Genomic DNA, 13,922 nt, shown 5'->3' on the forward strand with positions numbered 1-13,922 from the left:
AACAAATTGGTGGGTCCGATTTAGGTGCCACGGGATTAAAATTTTTTTTCCACCCACAAATCCCTACCACTGATTTGTGTCCCATTAGATTCAACTAGCAACAAATCGGTCTATCCGATTACATGTAATGCAAACCAACCCACCAACAAATCGGACCGTCCGACTTGCCTCTCTTTTTCCCAACTTGAAATCAGATGATCCGATTTCATCCCCCACCTAACTCCAGCTTTACGCCGTCACAGCCTTGTTAATCACCCACAATCTCCATAACGCCGGATTACTCACAAACGGAAATCATATCGAAAAAAAAGAGCCTTATTATGTTTAAATAAGAAATACTTATTTTTATATAAAATATTTTTGGGCCATAGCCCCATTGCCCATGAAAAGTTTCGCACCTCTTTTGGCCCTAACACAAAAAAATTAGAATATTTATCCTTAAACCAAAAGCATTTTATCATTAAAAAATTTAAACAAGCAAAATAAACAGTTGAACAACAAAATATATATCCTTAAGTCCTATAGCTAATATCCATATTAAATAAATATAAATTGTGCAATATCAATTTTTTTAGGTGACCTAAGTTTTGGAAGTTCTGTAGTGGGCACAAATTTAAATAATTCATATATAATTTTTGAACTTGCATCGACTATTGTCTTACACAATTTCTAATCGTTGAATTTGTTGTAATAGTTGTTAACATATTCGATAGATTTGATGAGTCATGAGATCTCAGTTGTTTGATTTGAAAGTCCCATAATAACATAAGTTTTGGTTCAGTGTAACATGTGAAACGACATTATTTTTAGTGGATAAAAGATAATAAATTAACCCCTGATCATTATTCATAAGAGGACAAATTGACTTCTGATCATTACTCATAAGGAGACAAATCGATCCATAATGAGTGCTTATTCGTCAGCATGTCACTTAATAGAGACTCAGCATCCATATTAATAACGTTAAGTGTCACATAGATCTTTTTTGTTAAATTTGATGAAGAAAAATGATGAAAAAATTACTATGACTCACGACAAATAAAAAAAAAATTTGAGACAGATTTATTTTTTTAACAGAACTACTAAATCACATTTTACTCCCTCAATTAAAAAAAATTGAGATTCATTCCCATTCTATTCGTTATCCGTTTAAAGAGATTTTACATTGACCATGCATAGTCATCATGTCAGTTAAATCCAAAGAAATAGTCATGTATGTTCAATGCTGAATCAGGACCTTATCCTTCTACAATAGACTTCGGATAAGATACATCAAGCAAACAATGCACAATGCATTAAAGTTCAACAGCACAGAAGGTAATAAAGAAGAAACTGAACCAGTAACATAAATTTTAGGGCTAAATGAACCTTGAATATAAAACTCATCACTTTGTGCCAAAAAGAAATTGAATGCAAAGGCATACTTAAAAAAGTGTGATCATATATTTATCCACTAATGAGTTCCAAGCAGTTGTGAGTATGTTAGGTTAAGTTGTTTTGGTCAGCGTTAAAACAAGAAAATGAGAAACCCTATTGGGTGTTGCATGCGGCCATTTGCCATTTTCCATTTTCCTTTGTCTCACGCTAAAGTCACATCCTTTGCTGCTATTGGCATCTCCACTCCCCACACGCCACACCTTATCTTCTATCTCTCTCTCTCTCATCTCAAGTGGGTATAAATTTGTGTACTTGTGTATTTCATTATATATCTTCATTTCCATAATACATTATAATATTATTTTATATTCATTCTTCAATGTCCATCCCTCCACAATATTATATTATTTCAATCATATAAATCACGATCGAACTTAAATATTATATTATATTTAATTGATATTGCACCCTTTTTATTATTGTGATGAGTCCCTTAAACATGGTGATATGATTAATAATGGGGTGGCTTTCCCTTTTGAGATCAAAGGGGCAAAATTAACGCAAACAAAATCTTCCCAAATCAGGAAACTCTCCCTTCCCTCCTCCTTCCTCTTCTCTCAGATTCAAATCCAAAAATGGAAGGCTCTGCCAACAATGAACGTCTTGATTTTGGGAAGATGGGCTATGGGTGCAAGCATTATAGGAGGAGATGCAAGATTCGTGCACCTTGCTGCAATGAGATCTACCCCTGCCGCCATTGCCATAACGAGGCTGCGGTATTTTTCTTATCTTTTTTAGCTCAAAGCTCTTATCTTTTTGCAATTTTACTGATCCAGTTCTGTGTTATTTTCCCATTCATGTTCTTTAGAGCTTGTTGAGGAACCCCTATGATCGCCACGAACTCGTTCGCCAAGATGTTAAACAAGTAGGATGCATTCCTTTTCAAGGGGTTTGAGTAATATGCTTTGTTCAAGAGATCAATAGCAGATGATAAGACTCATGCACTTTTTTTTTGTGGTTTCAGGTTGTTTGTGCAGTTTGTGACACTGAGCAACCGGTAAGTATTTTTCAATTGAAATTCAATTTATAGAAGACTTCTGGTTTTGTTTCTAGTCTTCATTTGTATCTGTTTGTTTTGGCTTCTTTTGAAGGTTGCTCAAGTTTGCACAAACTGTGGAGTTAGAATGGGAGAGTATTTCTGTGACATCTGCAAATTCTTCGATGATGATGTAATTGTTCACTGATTTTTTCTGGAGTATTTGGATCAGTTTTAGCTTCTTAACTATGATCTGTCTACAACTTCTACTTAGCTCCTTATTTCTTGGAGATGGACTAGACTGAATTTGATGCATAATTCCAGCTTGGGATCGTTAATATTCTTGCTTCCTCAATGATGCTGAATGTTTTTTTAAATCAATTTGCAGATAGGGAAACAACAGTTTCATTGTGATGATTGCGGAATCTGTAGGTGCGATTTCACTTTGCTGTGTTTGAGTAGATCTATCTCTTATGTCACCTCAATTTATGACATACTAGCTAATCTTTGATGATCTGATTTGGAAACAGGGTTGGTGGTCAAGAGAACTTTTTCCACTGCGAGAAGTGTGGTATGCATTCATCATTCAACCAACATTGTGGCTTTTTTATTGCTTTCTTTTTTTCCTTTTCCCGTTGTTTGTTTTTCCTATGCTTGTCCATACTTTGTTTTTCTGTGAATAATTAGAAGGGTTTACTCCATTCAGATTTTGGTTTATCAGTATCATAGAATAGTTTTCAAATTTAGTCCTTGATCAATGGCTTTGTTCTTTATTTTTTATTAGTTTGTTGTAAAACAAAGCTAGAGTTCATTTTTCATATGGTGAATCACTTGTCTTTTTTTGTTCTCTTCCATTCATGAGGGCTGGGTATAAACAGAGCACCTCTGTTAGAATGGACCTGCATTCTTCTATGATGGATATTTAGTTACTTAACGCAACTATTTTTTCTTTCTTTCTTTGAAAAATAAGTTACTCTAAACACTTTAGTAAGGCTATATATGGTGATCAACACTTTATAATATTGCAGGGTCATGCTATTCAGTTACACTGCGTGACAATCATTTGTGTGTGGAGAACTCCATGAGGCACCACTGCCCCATTTGTTACGAGGTGCATGGTTTATTCCTTGTCTTGCTTTTTTTAATCAAACGTGGAATTTCTTTTTATGTTGAAAGCTTGAGAATAATCTGATGTTTACTTTGTTATGTTTATATAGTTCCTTTTTGATTCAATGAAAGACATCAGTGTCATGAAATGTGGTCACACCATGCACCATGAATGCTTTGAAGAGATGCTAAATCGCGACACGTGAGCATGTTAATGGTTTAACAATTGTTTGGCCTATAACTATGATCTCTCCTTCTCCAAGTAACTTCATTTGGTACTTTATATATGGCTCAGGTACTGCTGTCCCATATGCTCCAAGTCAGTGATGGACATGACCAGGACATGGAAGAGAATTGATGAAGAGGTGCTTGATTAAAATAAAGCACATAGATGGTGTTATTTTTCTTGATTTATCTTTCTTTATATAAACACAATTTTTCAATCAAGATGCAAGAATGTTATTGCCTGCAGAATGTTCTGCTTCAAGTATGATTTCTTGTTGATCTGTTTATTCTCATCTTATATTAGATTGAAGCAACTGTCATGCCCGAAGATTATCGGCATAGGAAGGTAAACTTCCATTCTCTGACATATTTTATTTTAAGGTCCCCAGATGCCCTTAATTTCATGTTTGGATAACTAAGTAAGAAGCAAGCATTCATTGCAGGTTTGGATATTATGCAATGACTGCAATGACACAACAGAAGTGTTCTTCCACATTCTGGGGCAAAAATGTGGTCACTGCCAATCGTATAATACGCGTGCAATCGCTCCTCCGGTTCTTCCTCAATGACCAGAATCTTGTGGTCCAAGAAAGCAGGGAAGTTTGGCATTTTAGGTGGTTATTATTGTTGTACTGTTGTGTTCTAGATAGTTATGTTAGGTTATTCTTCCTACTCCAGTCCAACATATGGAAGGAGATGGGGCTTGGTGTCTGCATCATTGGGCAGATATAAACATTTGTATACTGTAATACTAGGCTTGCTTTCCCGTCATGAACAGCTCGTGATTATGATGTATTATTGTATTGATATTATTGGATCATTGCCACTGAATTTCATTTAAATCAACACAACTCAGTGATTCTTTCCTCTCATAATCATCCATTTTCATTTTTAAGTTATCATGGGAATTTCTAAACAAGGGTCAATTGTGATGATTTCGTTAACTTGCTTTATTGATCTAAATAACTTGGTTGATGTTGTTAGGAATTCTGTATCCATATATGGTAGAAGTTCAAATGTCTCAATAAGCATAATTTCGTGTGCAAAATTAATTCTGACTGCATAATGGAATGGAGATTGGAGAAACCTCCTAAAGATATGAAGCCTTTATTATATGTTATTTTTAAATTATATTTAACAGAAATTTTATTAAAAAAATAACATAATGAAGTGTTTGTTTGGATGCCATTAAGTTGATAAAAAAAAGATTTTTTTTAGGGTGTTTGATAAATTTTTAGTAGTAAAAAGTAAAAATACTAACAACAACAACAACAACCAAGCCTTATCCCACTAAGTGGGGTCGGCTACATGAATCAAATGTCGCCATTGTGCTCTGTCATGTATCATGTCTACAGAGAGACCGTTTACATGTAGATCTCGTTTGACCACCTCATGGATAGTCTTCTTAGGTCTTTTGAGTCCTAATCTTTGCCTTAACTCTGTGATAACTGTTCTTATTAGGAATTTACCTTAGAAGTTATATATTAGTAGTAGTAATTAGTCTCTATTTTGATTCTATCTCCAATTAAGCTATAATTTATTTTGTACATCATCATCAAACATGAATAAAATAGAAGATTTCTAGAATAAAGAGGCAATATTTTTTTCGAGTTCTTAATAAGGAAAATTCTAATTATTTATATGTGGTGGCAATACATTTTGTCTTCTGAATGAATGCTTGAACAGTGCAGCCATAGGGCACGCATACATCATTTGCATATGTTTGAATTGTTTGGGTTTGCCTATTTGTTTTGGATTTCTACATCATATATGCTATGTTACCTGATTATGTGCAAATTGTACGGTTTTACAAATCCTTCCTAATTTTGTTCCATGATTGAAAACTTGTTTCTAAGCCATTAAATTGTCAAATTTTAATTTCTCTTTATACCATTCGATACCTTTCGCCCTTTGTCCATCTTCCATCTCATCCACCCTTAGATCTCGTTTGACCACCTCATGGATAGTCTTCTTAGGTCTTCCTCTGCCTTTCGCCCTTTGTCCATCTTCCATCTCATCCACCCTCCTGACTGGATGTTCTATCGGTCTTCTTCTCACATGTCCAAACCACCTGAGACGCGATTCAACCATCTTTTCCACAATGGGTGCTACTCCAACTCTCTCCCTTATATCTTCATTCCTTATTTTATCCAATCGCGTGTGACCACTCATCCATCTCAACATCTTCATCTCTGCCACACTCAGCTTATGTTCGTGCTCCCCTTTAGCCGCCCAACACTCCGTACCATACAGCATAGCCGGTCTTATAGCGGTGCGATAGAATTTACCTTTAAGTTTTAAAGGCACTTTTTTGTTGCATATAAAACCAGATGCACTCCGCCATTTTGACCAACCTGCTTGGATCCTATGATTTACATCCTGTTCAATCTCTCCATTATCCTGTATGATGCACCCAAGATATTTAAAACTTTTAACCTTTTTTAGGATGTTTTCTCCAACCTTCACCTCTATATTGGAGTTTTCCCTTCCCGAACTGAACTTACATTCCATATATGCCGTCTTGCTACGGCTTATGCGCAGACCATACACTTTTAAAGCTTCTCTCCATAATTCCAACTTCTTATTTAGGTCTTCCCCTGACTCTCCCATAAAAAATATTTTTGAGAAACTATAATTTATTTCTTTTGAAAAAAATTTTTTCTTAAAAAAAAATATTTTCACATAATAAATAAATAAAAAAGTACTTTTATATTATTACACCTAAACATAATCGATAAATAAAAATATTTTTTTTCATAAAATATCCAAACATAAAATTATTTTTATTTTTTGTAAAATCTTTTTAAAAAAAAATTGATTTTTTTCAAAAAACTTACTCAGATAAGTTCGAAGATAAAGAAAAATTTGAAAAAAAATAAAAATAAAAATAGCATTATCACTTTGAGGGAGATGTAACTCCACGATAAGAAACGTGTACTATGGTTCACCATAGTGTTCCTTCGTGTGCGTCCCGTAAACCCTGAAGCTGAAATGTGGTTCAAAGCTTTGTTCTTTCCTAAACTCACCGAGTTGGCTCCCCCCTTCAGATTCAAGAACCATGCAAGTTGCCTCCAGTGCTCGCCGTGCCTTTCGGCTTCTCCGCCAATCTCCGATGTTCCTCAACTCCAACAACCATTTCCTTCCCTCTCATTACTCCACCAACCCATCACAACACACCCCCTTTCTCTCAGGTAAATGTTTATATGAAAAACCGCTTCTTTAATCCATAATTTCAGAAAAAAAAATTGGTTTGCATAAGGGGCTAAATTCAAGTGTATAAAAAGCTTTTCTTTTTCCCCCCTCTCTGTATTAAAACACACAAAGTTTAGAACTTTAATGGTTTTTTTTTTTCGTAATGGGGTTTTGCCAATGATTTAGTGATATGAGCTTGTTGAATTAGACAGGGATCACACAACGTGATTATTGGCATGTATCAATGGAACCAATGTATTTCATGATGCCAAAGGCTCTTTATAGTTCTGGAGTGGAAACTATTGAAGAGACTCCCACAGGTTCTTCATTGTTTTATCCCAGTCTTAGAATTTTAGTATATGGTTTCTTTTTGGATTTCATTTCAAGTTACAACTCTTTTTTTTGTCTTTGGTTTGGGTTTGGGTTTTTGAATGCAGTGGCTGTAAAGGAGCTCTATGATAAGATGCTTGAGTCTGTAAAAGTTAAACGATCAATGCCACCTAATGCTTGGTTATGGTCAATGATTGAAAATTGTATACACCAACAAGATATAAGACTCCTATTCGACATTTTGGAGAACCTCCACGTATTTGTTAGTGTTTACTCTTGTCTACTTTAACCCCTTTCTGTTGCAAATTCGATTATTCAATATTGTTATAGTATTGATTTTCAATCTGTTTTGCAAGCAGAGGCTATCAAATCTTCGAATTCATGATGACTTTAATAGCAATCTCTGTCAAGAAGTTACTAAAGCATGTATTAAAGCAGGAGCCCTTGAATTTGGTATGGATGTGTGATATGTGCCTAAATTTTGTATGTTATACTCCATCTTCTTTTCAATTGGAGCTTATGACATGAAAATATTGAGGTTATTTGAAATGTATATGCAGCAAAGAGGACTTTATGGAAGCATAATGTCTATGGACTGAGCCCAACTGTTGCTGCTGCTAATCATTTACTGGTAACGTTAGCCTATCAATGTTCTAAAATTTTTTATTCTGTTTCTAATTTCTAATTTGGTAATTTAGTGTCATTTATTTACTACAGACGCATGCTAAGAATCACAATGATACTAAATTGCTGGTGGAAGTAATGAAACTTCTGAAGAAGAACGATTTACCATTGCAACCAGGCACAGCAGATATTGTTTTCAGGTTAAGGCGGCTTCTTATGCTGCTTCCATTCTTTTCTATGTATGTCTCTGACCTGTACCTTGGTTGATCACTTGCAGCATTTGTTACAATACTGATAAGTGGGATTTGATTAATAAGTACGGAAAATGGTTTGTCAAGGCTGGTGGCGTAAAACTACGGCAAACCTCATTTGACACATGGATGAAGTTTGCTGCCAAAAGAGGTGCAAATAAATAGTACTTTAATTGACCCAAGGAACCATTACTAAAGAAAGAAATAATTTTGGTCTAATGTTTAACATAAAAAGGAAATAATCATTTATTGTGACTTTTTGAATTATAAATAAGAAAGAAATTCCTGGTCTCAACTATATTTGTTATAATTTGAGCCTGTTTCCGCATAGTTGACTTAACTGCATGTATAGTTTTCACCAAAAGAAATTGCACATATAGTTATACCTAATGATTTCAAGGTCGTGCTATGTATTTTATTTGAACTTGCTTATATCATATCTAACGTTGCTAAATCGTTCATTTATGTATTTTCATTTTCTATTTGTAGGCGAGACGGAGCCATTGTGGGAAATGAATAAGTTGAGACTTGAGACAAAGAAGATACCTACTTTGACAGCTGGGATTTCTTGTGTTAAGGTGGCAAACCCATGGACACCGTTGTCTAATTTGATAACTTATTGTTATAATGCAGTTAACAAGTGTATATGCTAGTATCACCATGATATCCAAGTTTTGATTAGAAGATATTTTATTGCAAACAATTTCCTTGCTTTCCTGGCATGTGTAGTCTGTGTTCTATAAAATGAGAATAGCTGCATGCATCACTTCTTCACGACAAGGCTTATCTAGTTAGACATCTGTCTCATATGAGTTGCATTTAACTAAACATAAATGCTGATGCTTGTTTCAAGTAGCTGGATTGGACCATAGCTGAGTTCCCTTCAGAAATTAAGCTAACCTTGTCTCATGAATTTTCAGGGTTTTTTGTTAGAGCGTAATCCCAGCGATGCAGCTTGCATCATTCACGAACTAAATGAGGTACAAACTGTGTTGTTTCATACCCATTTTTTTGTTAACTAGGGAAAGCAAAACAAAGAAAGGCAGCAATATGAAATGAAACAGTTCATCAGCCTAAACATTTAAAATAAGAAACAGTTTAGACAAGAGCAAATGTTAAGTTTTAGCAAAGGTAGCATATTCTTTTAAAGGAAGCTTGCATTTTTGGATTGATCATTTTTTAAATGATATTCTTGCTTATATGTTGTGTCTGCTTTGGTAATGTTAAATTTGTTATAACAGCCGCTACCAAACTGAGTGAAAGCCGTATTTGCCTTGGATAGTCTTATATACTCCTCCCTTTTTTTGACACCTGTGTTGCTAGAATTTGGATGATGCAAAAAAGAAAGGCATTAAGGATGAACTTCAGAAGCTTATCTCCGAGTGGCCCAAGGAAGTTATTAAGTACAGGAAAGGAGAGGATCAAAAGGTAAACCATCTCAGTGCTAAGAAATTTGCTTTTCATATTTCTGAGTTTTTGCCCTCTAAGACTAATGTGCTATATTCTCTCTTTTTTATCTGATCTACTCGCAGACACTAGCATCGTCTTTAAAATCCGATATCCTTGCCATGATTAGTCAACTGAACATGGGACTTGAGGCAAGTCTAAATTTGGAAGACCTTAAGGGATAAATGCTTGTTCAAGGATGAGCTTCATACCATGATGATTTTTCTGGGTCTTCTGTTAGGTCCTGAGTTCAAAGTAGGAAACGTTGATTACTTACATTGGAAATCATTCTTTTTTTTCTTCCAATCATACCTTTTTCTTTCTAATATTTCTGCTTAATGGTGTCTATTAGTGGCATTTAGTTTCCAAAATATGAAATGTTGTTTTAGTGGATTATGTTGCAACAAAAAGATAGTGGTGTGCCTATAACGTGCACTCAAACACTTTCTTGCGATTCAAGCTAAACGATCCGGAAGGAGTATCATAGAATATTTAGTTTAGTTTATAAACCTCCAAATTATAGTTTGGATTTAAGAGAAAAGTAAAGGCACCGGACATAACCATAACAAGCACTCCATCATGAAATTCCATTTGGAACCTCATTATGACCTCCACTCATACTGTTGAATAAAAAATGTAATGTGTTCATAAAAAAATAGTCCAACATGTATTTGTGTATAAATAAAACAAGTGTATTAGAATCTTTAAATAAAACAAACCCCATCGATATGTCATTAATTTGCATGTGAGTATTACTATCATATTCATGAATACATGGCCAAAATTGTTAGATATCGTTTACTGTGTGTAAAGAGTCGCATGGTACTAAATGAAAGCACCATGTATATGTAAATGTAAGTGTAGAGTGTATGTAAGAAAGAAGAAGTGAAAAAGCAGGGAGCTTTGAATCTACAAAGTCATGATCTCTCTCTTAATCATCTCAACAGCCCCTTCTCCTTCCCCATCAGCAACAATTTGCAATAGAGCAGTGACTGCAAATGTCAAAATCCCTTCATTAACCGCCACATTTGCAGCCAAAATCTCAGCCTTGTGGTTGCTGAACACCTCCAAAATCATGGTAATCAAACCTGGGCGAGCCACCGTCTGAATGCCGAAAAATGCTACGTTGGCGGAGACCGTGACAGTGACAGAGCAATTATCAGCATCGGCCATGCATGGAAGCATGAAGGTGGTACCACTGGCATGGCTTTGAATTTGTAGTTCCTTGATCTGCTCCAAGTTGTTCTTCTTCCTCTCAAGCTCCTTTATATACCTAATCGTTTCCGTTATAACGACTTCCTTTGTAGCCTATTATTAATTTCAGATAGACACCAGTTAGAAGCAAACGTGTATGAATGTGATGAATAGAGTATATATAGCAATAATGGGCGATGAACCTTGGAAAGGGGGCGTGGGATGGTGGCCTGAAGCTGAGTGAAGAGGCGATTCATCTTCAGCCTTCTGTTACGCTCCGACGGCATTGAAGAACCACCACACTCGCTATCACCTTTCATTTCGGGCTTTTGTACTTTAGGGTTCTTGTCATTCCACACATTCTTCCACAATCATTGCACGCTAACCCCATTGGAAAATGCCAAGGTTATATGAAATTCAAATTCATTTTTTTTTTCATTAATTTAGGGGTCCTAGTCTCCTAGATATATTTATCGGTACATCTTATAAGGAATAAAAATATAATAACGGAATGAAGATTTTTTATTTTGGACAAAAATTCTCTTTAATAGATAATTAAACCCTAAAAAAAATAGGTCATTTTACTTTTATTAATTTTTAAAATTAATTAATACACTCTTTTTTATTTTCTTCTCGTACAAACTTTGTCTAAAAATTGTTTATATTTAGTATATCAAAAATATTATATGTATGCTAAAATTAGTCATTAAAATGAATCACCAATATATTTGTGTATAAATACATATGTAGTTTAATTTATTTTCAATATATATTTATATTTTAACATGTATTTTATATTGAAAAAGTCTAAGAGGCTAGTACTTTTATTATAATCTGGCCAGCACTTAACAATCAAAAGAAAAGTGAGCAATTCCAAGATGAAATTTTACACCATTAAAAATTCTAATAATAACTAATTGATGGCTATAAATCATAAAATTTACTAGCCCTCTAGCACTTTTCTTTTATAATAATAACTCATTTTAATGGCTGATTTTAGTGTATACGTAACATGATTGTTATTAATACATACAGTGGCACAATAGATTAGAATCCAAAAATAAGGGACACAATATCTCGAAAAATAAAAAATAAAAAATGCAAGTTTGGTTTTTCTTTTCCAAAACACGCAATATTATTATATCAAACCAATATTATTAATACAATAAATAATGTGGTACGTATAAATTAACCCTCATGCATTTTATTTAATATTATGGATGGCTAATTGCATAAGGTACAAGTAAGAAAGAAACTAATCATCTGTCTTCTCCCAACTAATTGTTGTCATACCAGAATTGCTTTTGAAGATAATCAACTGTATTTTTGTCAACTTGAAAAGCTTTGGCTAAAACTTGATCAGAAATAGGTGGAGTTGATCCAAAAACAGCATTAGCAATAGTGATAACCCCTGCATTTTGACTGCTTAGAGCAGCAATAGCAACAGCATTTTCATAACCAACATTCAATTGGAAGTGAACAAGTCCCTTTGGAAACACAAACACATCACCCTTGTTTAGCACTTTCGTGAAAAGACGGTTCTGTCCATTGTTTTGATTTGAAGTCACAAATCCAACGTAGAGAGTGCCTTCAATAACAATAAGGATCTCTGTGCCTCTTGGGTGAATGTGAGGAGGGTTTAAACCTTTTGCTGCAAAGTCTATACGAGCTAACGATATGCCTAATGTGTTCAGTCCGAATAGTTCGTTAACGCTAACTTGAGTAACTTTTGAACCAAGTTTGTTGCTGGTGTTTCCCGCATCAACATGTTTGAAGAAATCTTCAGCTACCACAAGTTTTGGATCTTTGCAAAATTTTCCATTCACAAAAACTGCAATTCAAACCACAAGACATTTTAGAAAGAAAATTCACGTAAGAAAATATATGGAGTAAGACGAAGTACTCCTTTACCATTCAAAAATTCTTAACCAGTCCCAACAATCTAAGAAATTAGTCTAAGCAGTCTTTGTAGAGACTACTTAGACTAATTATTTGGATAGTTGAAGATTGATTAGAAATTTTTAAATTGTAAAGAAGAGATTTGGATCCTCTAAAGTTTAAATTTTACTTTAGAGAGTAAAGTGTAATCTTCTACTCTTGAATAGTTTTTTTTTTCATATTTATTCTTGGTCCCACCTATGAAATCAATGGTGAGATATCACACTTTATTCTTTAAAGTAAAATTCAAACTTTAGAGGATCCAAATCTTAAAGAAGTGTTTTGTTTTTCGATTATGCATTTATTACGTACCAGCAGATTCGGAATCATTAACTGCCACACAAAAGTCTTGAAGAGGGCTGGGATCGTAGGCAGAAGCAAAAGATGATGCCAAAGCCAAAAACGCAACAATGAAGTATGCAGCAATTCTTGTCATTTTGTCTCTCGTAATTAAAATTAAGTCTTCTCTTTTAATTGTTGTATGTGAGTGTTGCGATTGATTACATGGGATGTATTGTATTTATAGGGAGGAACCATTGACATGGTTTTGCCCTTTAGTTAATTAATTAAACTTTTCAGGGATTAGTTCTCTAATTAATGTATGAACCATTCATTCTTCAACAACTATATGCATGCTTGTTCAAATGATGAATTAGTAATGTATTACCTCGTCTAATCACAGCGTTATATATGTTTTTGAAGTTGCGTATGGGCAAGTCGATGATTTTTTTCATCTTAGAATATGTCTAAACCTGAAATAGTCTCTTAACTCTTATAAATTAAATCCATAATAGTGTTGAATTTTGTACCTAATCATTAGACTAATATTGCAATGTTTGACATACTGTTCTTTTTTTCTAATATAGACATAGCACTGCATTTTTTGGGTCATAAATACCACTATTTTTATTTATTTATTTTTTGGGTAACATGAAACAGTACTTGTTTCGGTCTTGATCGATTTTGTTGAAATGAATTCCATTCAATCTCGTTTATTAGATATAAGTTCAGTTTAATAATTTCATACTCTTTGTTTTGTTTCACTTCTTTGTTTGACAACTTATTACATTTGATGAAGTTTCTTTTTGGGTCTTTGTGATAGAGACATAGAGTGTATTTTTTACTAAATTTAAAAAAAGTAGTTTACATGATGAAGTGTAAATTTTCATCATCTATGAATGTTTACTAAAAAATTAAAAAGT

General features: G+C 34.1%; 3 protein-coding genes across 4 annotated transcripts; 2 read left to right on the plus strand and 1 right to left on the minus strand.

Annotated features, from left to right (window-relative positions):
- Nucleotides 1–1,687: 1,687 nt before the first annotated feature.
- Nucleotides 1,688–4,620, plus strand: LOC130975131 (E3 ubiquitin-protein ligase MIEL1). Its single transcript, XM_057899982.1, has 11 exons — nt 1,688–2,153; nt 2,246–2,302; nt 2,402–2,434; nt 2,529–2,606; nt 2,802–2,845; nt 2,944–2,984; nt 3,442–3,524; nt 3,631–3,722; nt 3,816–3,885; nt 4,050–4,091; nt 4,189–4,620. The coding sequence occupies exons 1-11, from the start codon at nt 2,013–2,015 to the stop codon at nt 4,312–4,314; spliced, it is 807 nt and encodes a 268-aa protein (XP_057755965.1). The 5' UTR covers nt 1,688–2,012; the 3' UTR covers nt 4,315–4,620.
- Nucleotides 4,621–6,690: 2,070 nt separating this feature from the next.
- LOC130950378 (uncharacterized) lies at nt 6,691–10,047 on the plus strand. Of its 2 annotated transcripts, none has more exons than XM_057878899.1 (11): nt 6,691–6,936; nt 7,150–7,257; nt 7,375–7,529; nt 7,627–7,720; nt 7,828–7,898; nt 7,985–8,091; nt 8,169–8,293; nt 8,632–8,720; nt 9,063–9,122; nt 9,466–9,570; nt 9,675–10,047. In XM_057878899.1, the coding sequence occupies exons 1-11, from the start codon at nt 6,804–6,806 to the stop codon at nt 9,771–9,773; spliced, it is 1,146 nt and encodes a 381-aa protein (XP_057734882.1). In that variant the 5' UTR covers nt 6,691–6,803; the 3' UTR covers nt 9,774–10,047. The 2 variants fall into 2 exon arrangements, with proteins under 2 accessions (XP_057734882.1, XP_057734948.1); XM_057878965.1 differs by having other exon boundaries at nt 6,709–6,936; nt 7,146–7,257.
- Nucleotides 10,048–11,914: 1,867 nt separating this feature from the next.
- Nucleotides 11,915–13,194, minus strand: LOC130936306 (putative germin-like protein 2-1). The gene is made up of 2 exons (XM_057866358.1): nt 13,033–13,194; nt 11,915–12,613 (listed from the first exon to the last, which is right to left on the minus strand). The coding sequence occupies exons 1-2, from the start codon at nt 13,154–13,156 to the stop codon at nt 12,060–12,062; spliced, it is 678 nt and encodes a 225-aa protein (XP_057722341.1). The 5' UTR covers nt 13,157–13,194; the 3' UTR covers nt 11,915–12,059.
- Between the last annotated feature and the right edge of the window lie 728 nt (nt 13,195–13,922).

Source organism: Arachis stenosperma, chromosome 1 (assembly GCF_014773155.1).
Source record: "Arachis stenosperma cultivar V10309 chromosome 1, arast.V10309.gnm1.PFL2, whole genome shotgun sequence".
Lineage (NCBI taxonomy): Eukaryota > Viridiplantae > Streptophyta > Magnoliopsida > Fabales > Fabaceae > Arachis > Arachis stenosperma.

Excerpts from the sequence above, each read along its gene's own strand:
- LOC130975131 (XM_057899982.1), top strand. The coding sequence starts at position 2,013 with ATGGAAGGCTCTGCCAACAATGAACGTCTTGATTTTGGGAAGATGGGC. Across the intron at positions 2,846-2,943 it reads GATGATTGCGGAATCTGTAG|GGTTGGTGGTCAAGAGAACT; the intron begins GTGCGATTTCAC and ends ATTTGGAAACAG. Across the intron at positions 3,525-3,630 it reads ACTGCCCCATTTGTTACGAG|TTCCTTTTTGATTCAATGAA; the intron begins GTGCATGGTTTA and ends ATGTTTATATAG.
- LOC130950378 (XM_057878899.1), top strand. The coding sequence starts at position 6,804 with ATGCAAGTTGCCTCCAGTGCTCGCCGTGCCTTTCGGCTTCTCCGCCAA. Across the intron at positions 7,899-7,984 it reads CTGCTGCTAATCATTTACTG|ACGCATGCTAAGAATCACAA; the intron begins GTAACGTTAGCC and ends TATTTACTACAG. Across the intron at positions 9,123-9,465 it reads TCATTCACGAACTAAATGAG|AATTTGGATGATGCAAAAAA; the intron begins GTACAAACTGTG and ends CTGTGTTGCTAG.
- LOC130936306 (XM_057866358.1), bottom strand. The coding sequence starts at position 13,156 with ATGACAAGAATTGCTGCATACTTCATTGTTGCGTTTTTGGCTTTGGCA. Across the intron at positions 12,614-13,032 it reads TAATGATTCCGAATCTGCTG|TTTTTGTGAATGGAAAATTT; the intron begins GTACGTAATAAA and ends TTTGAATTGCAG.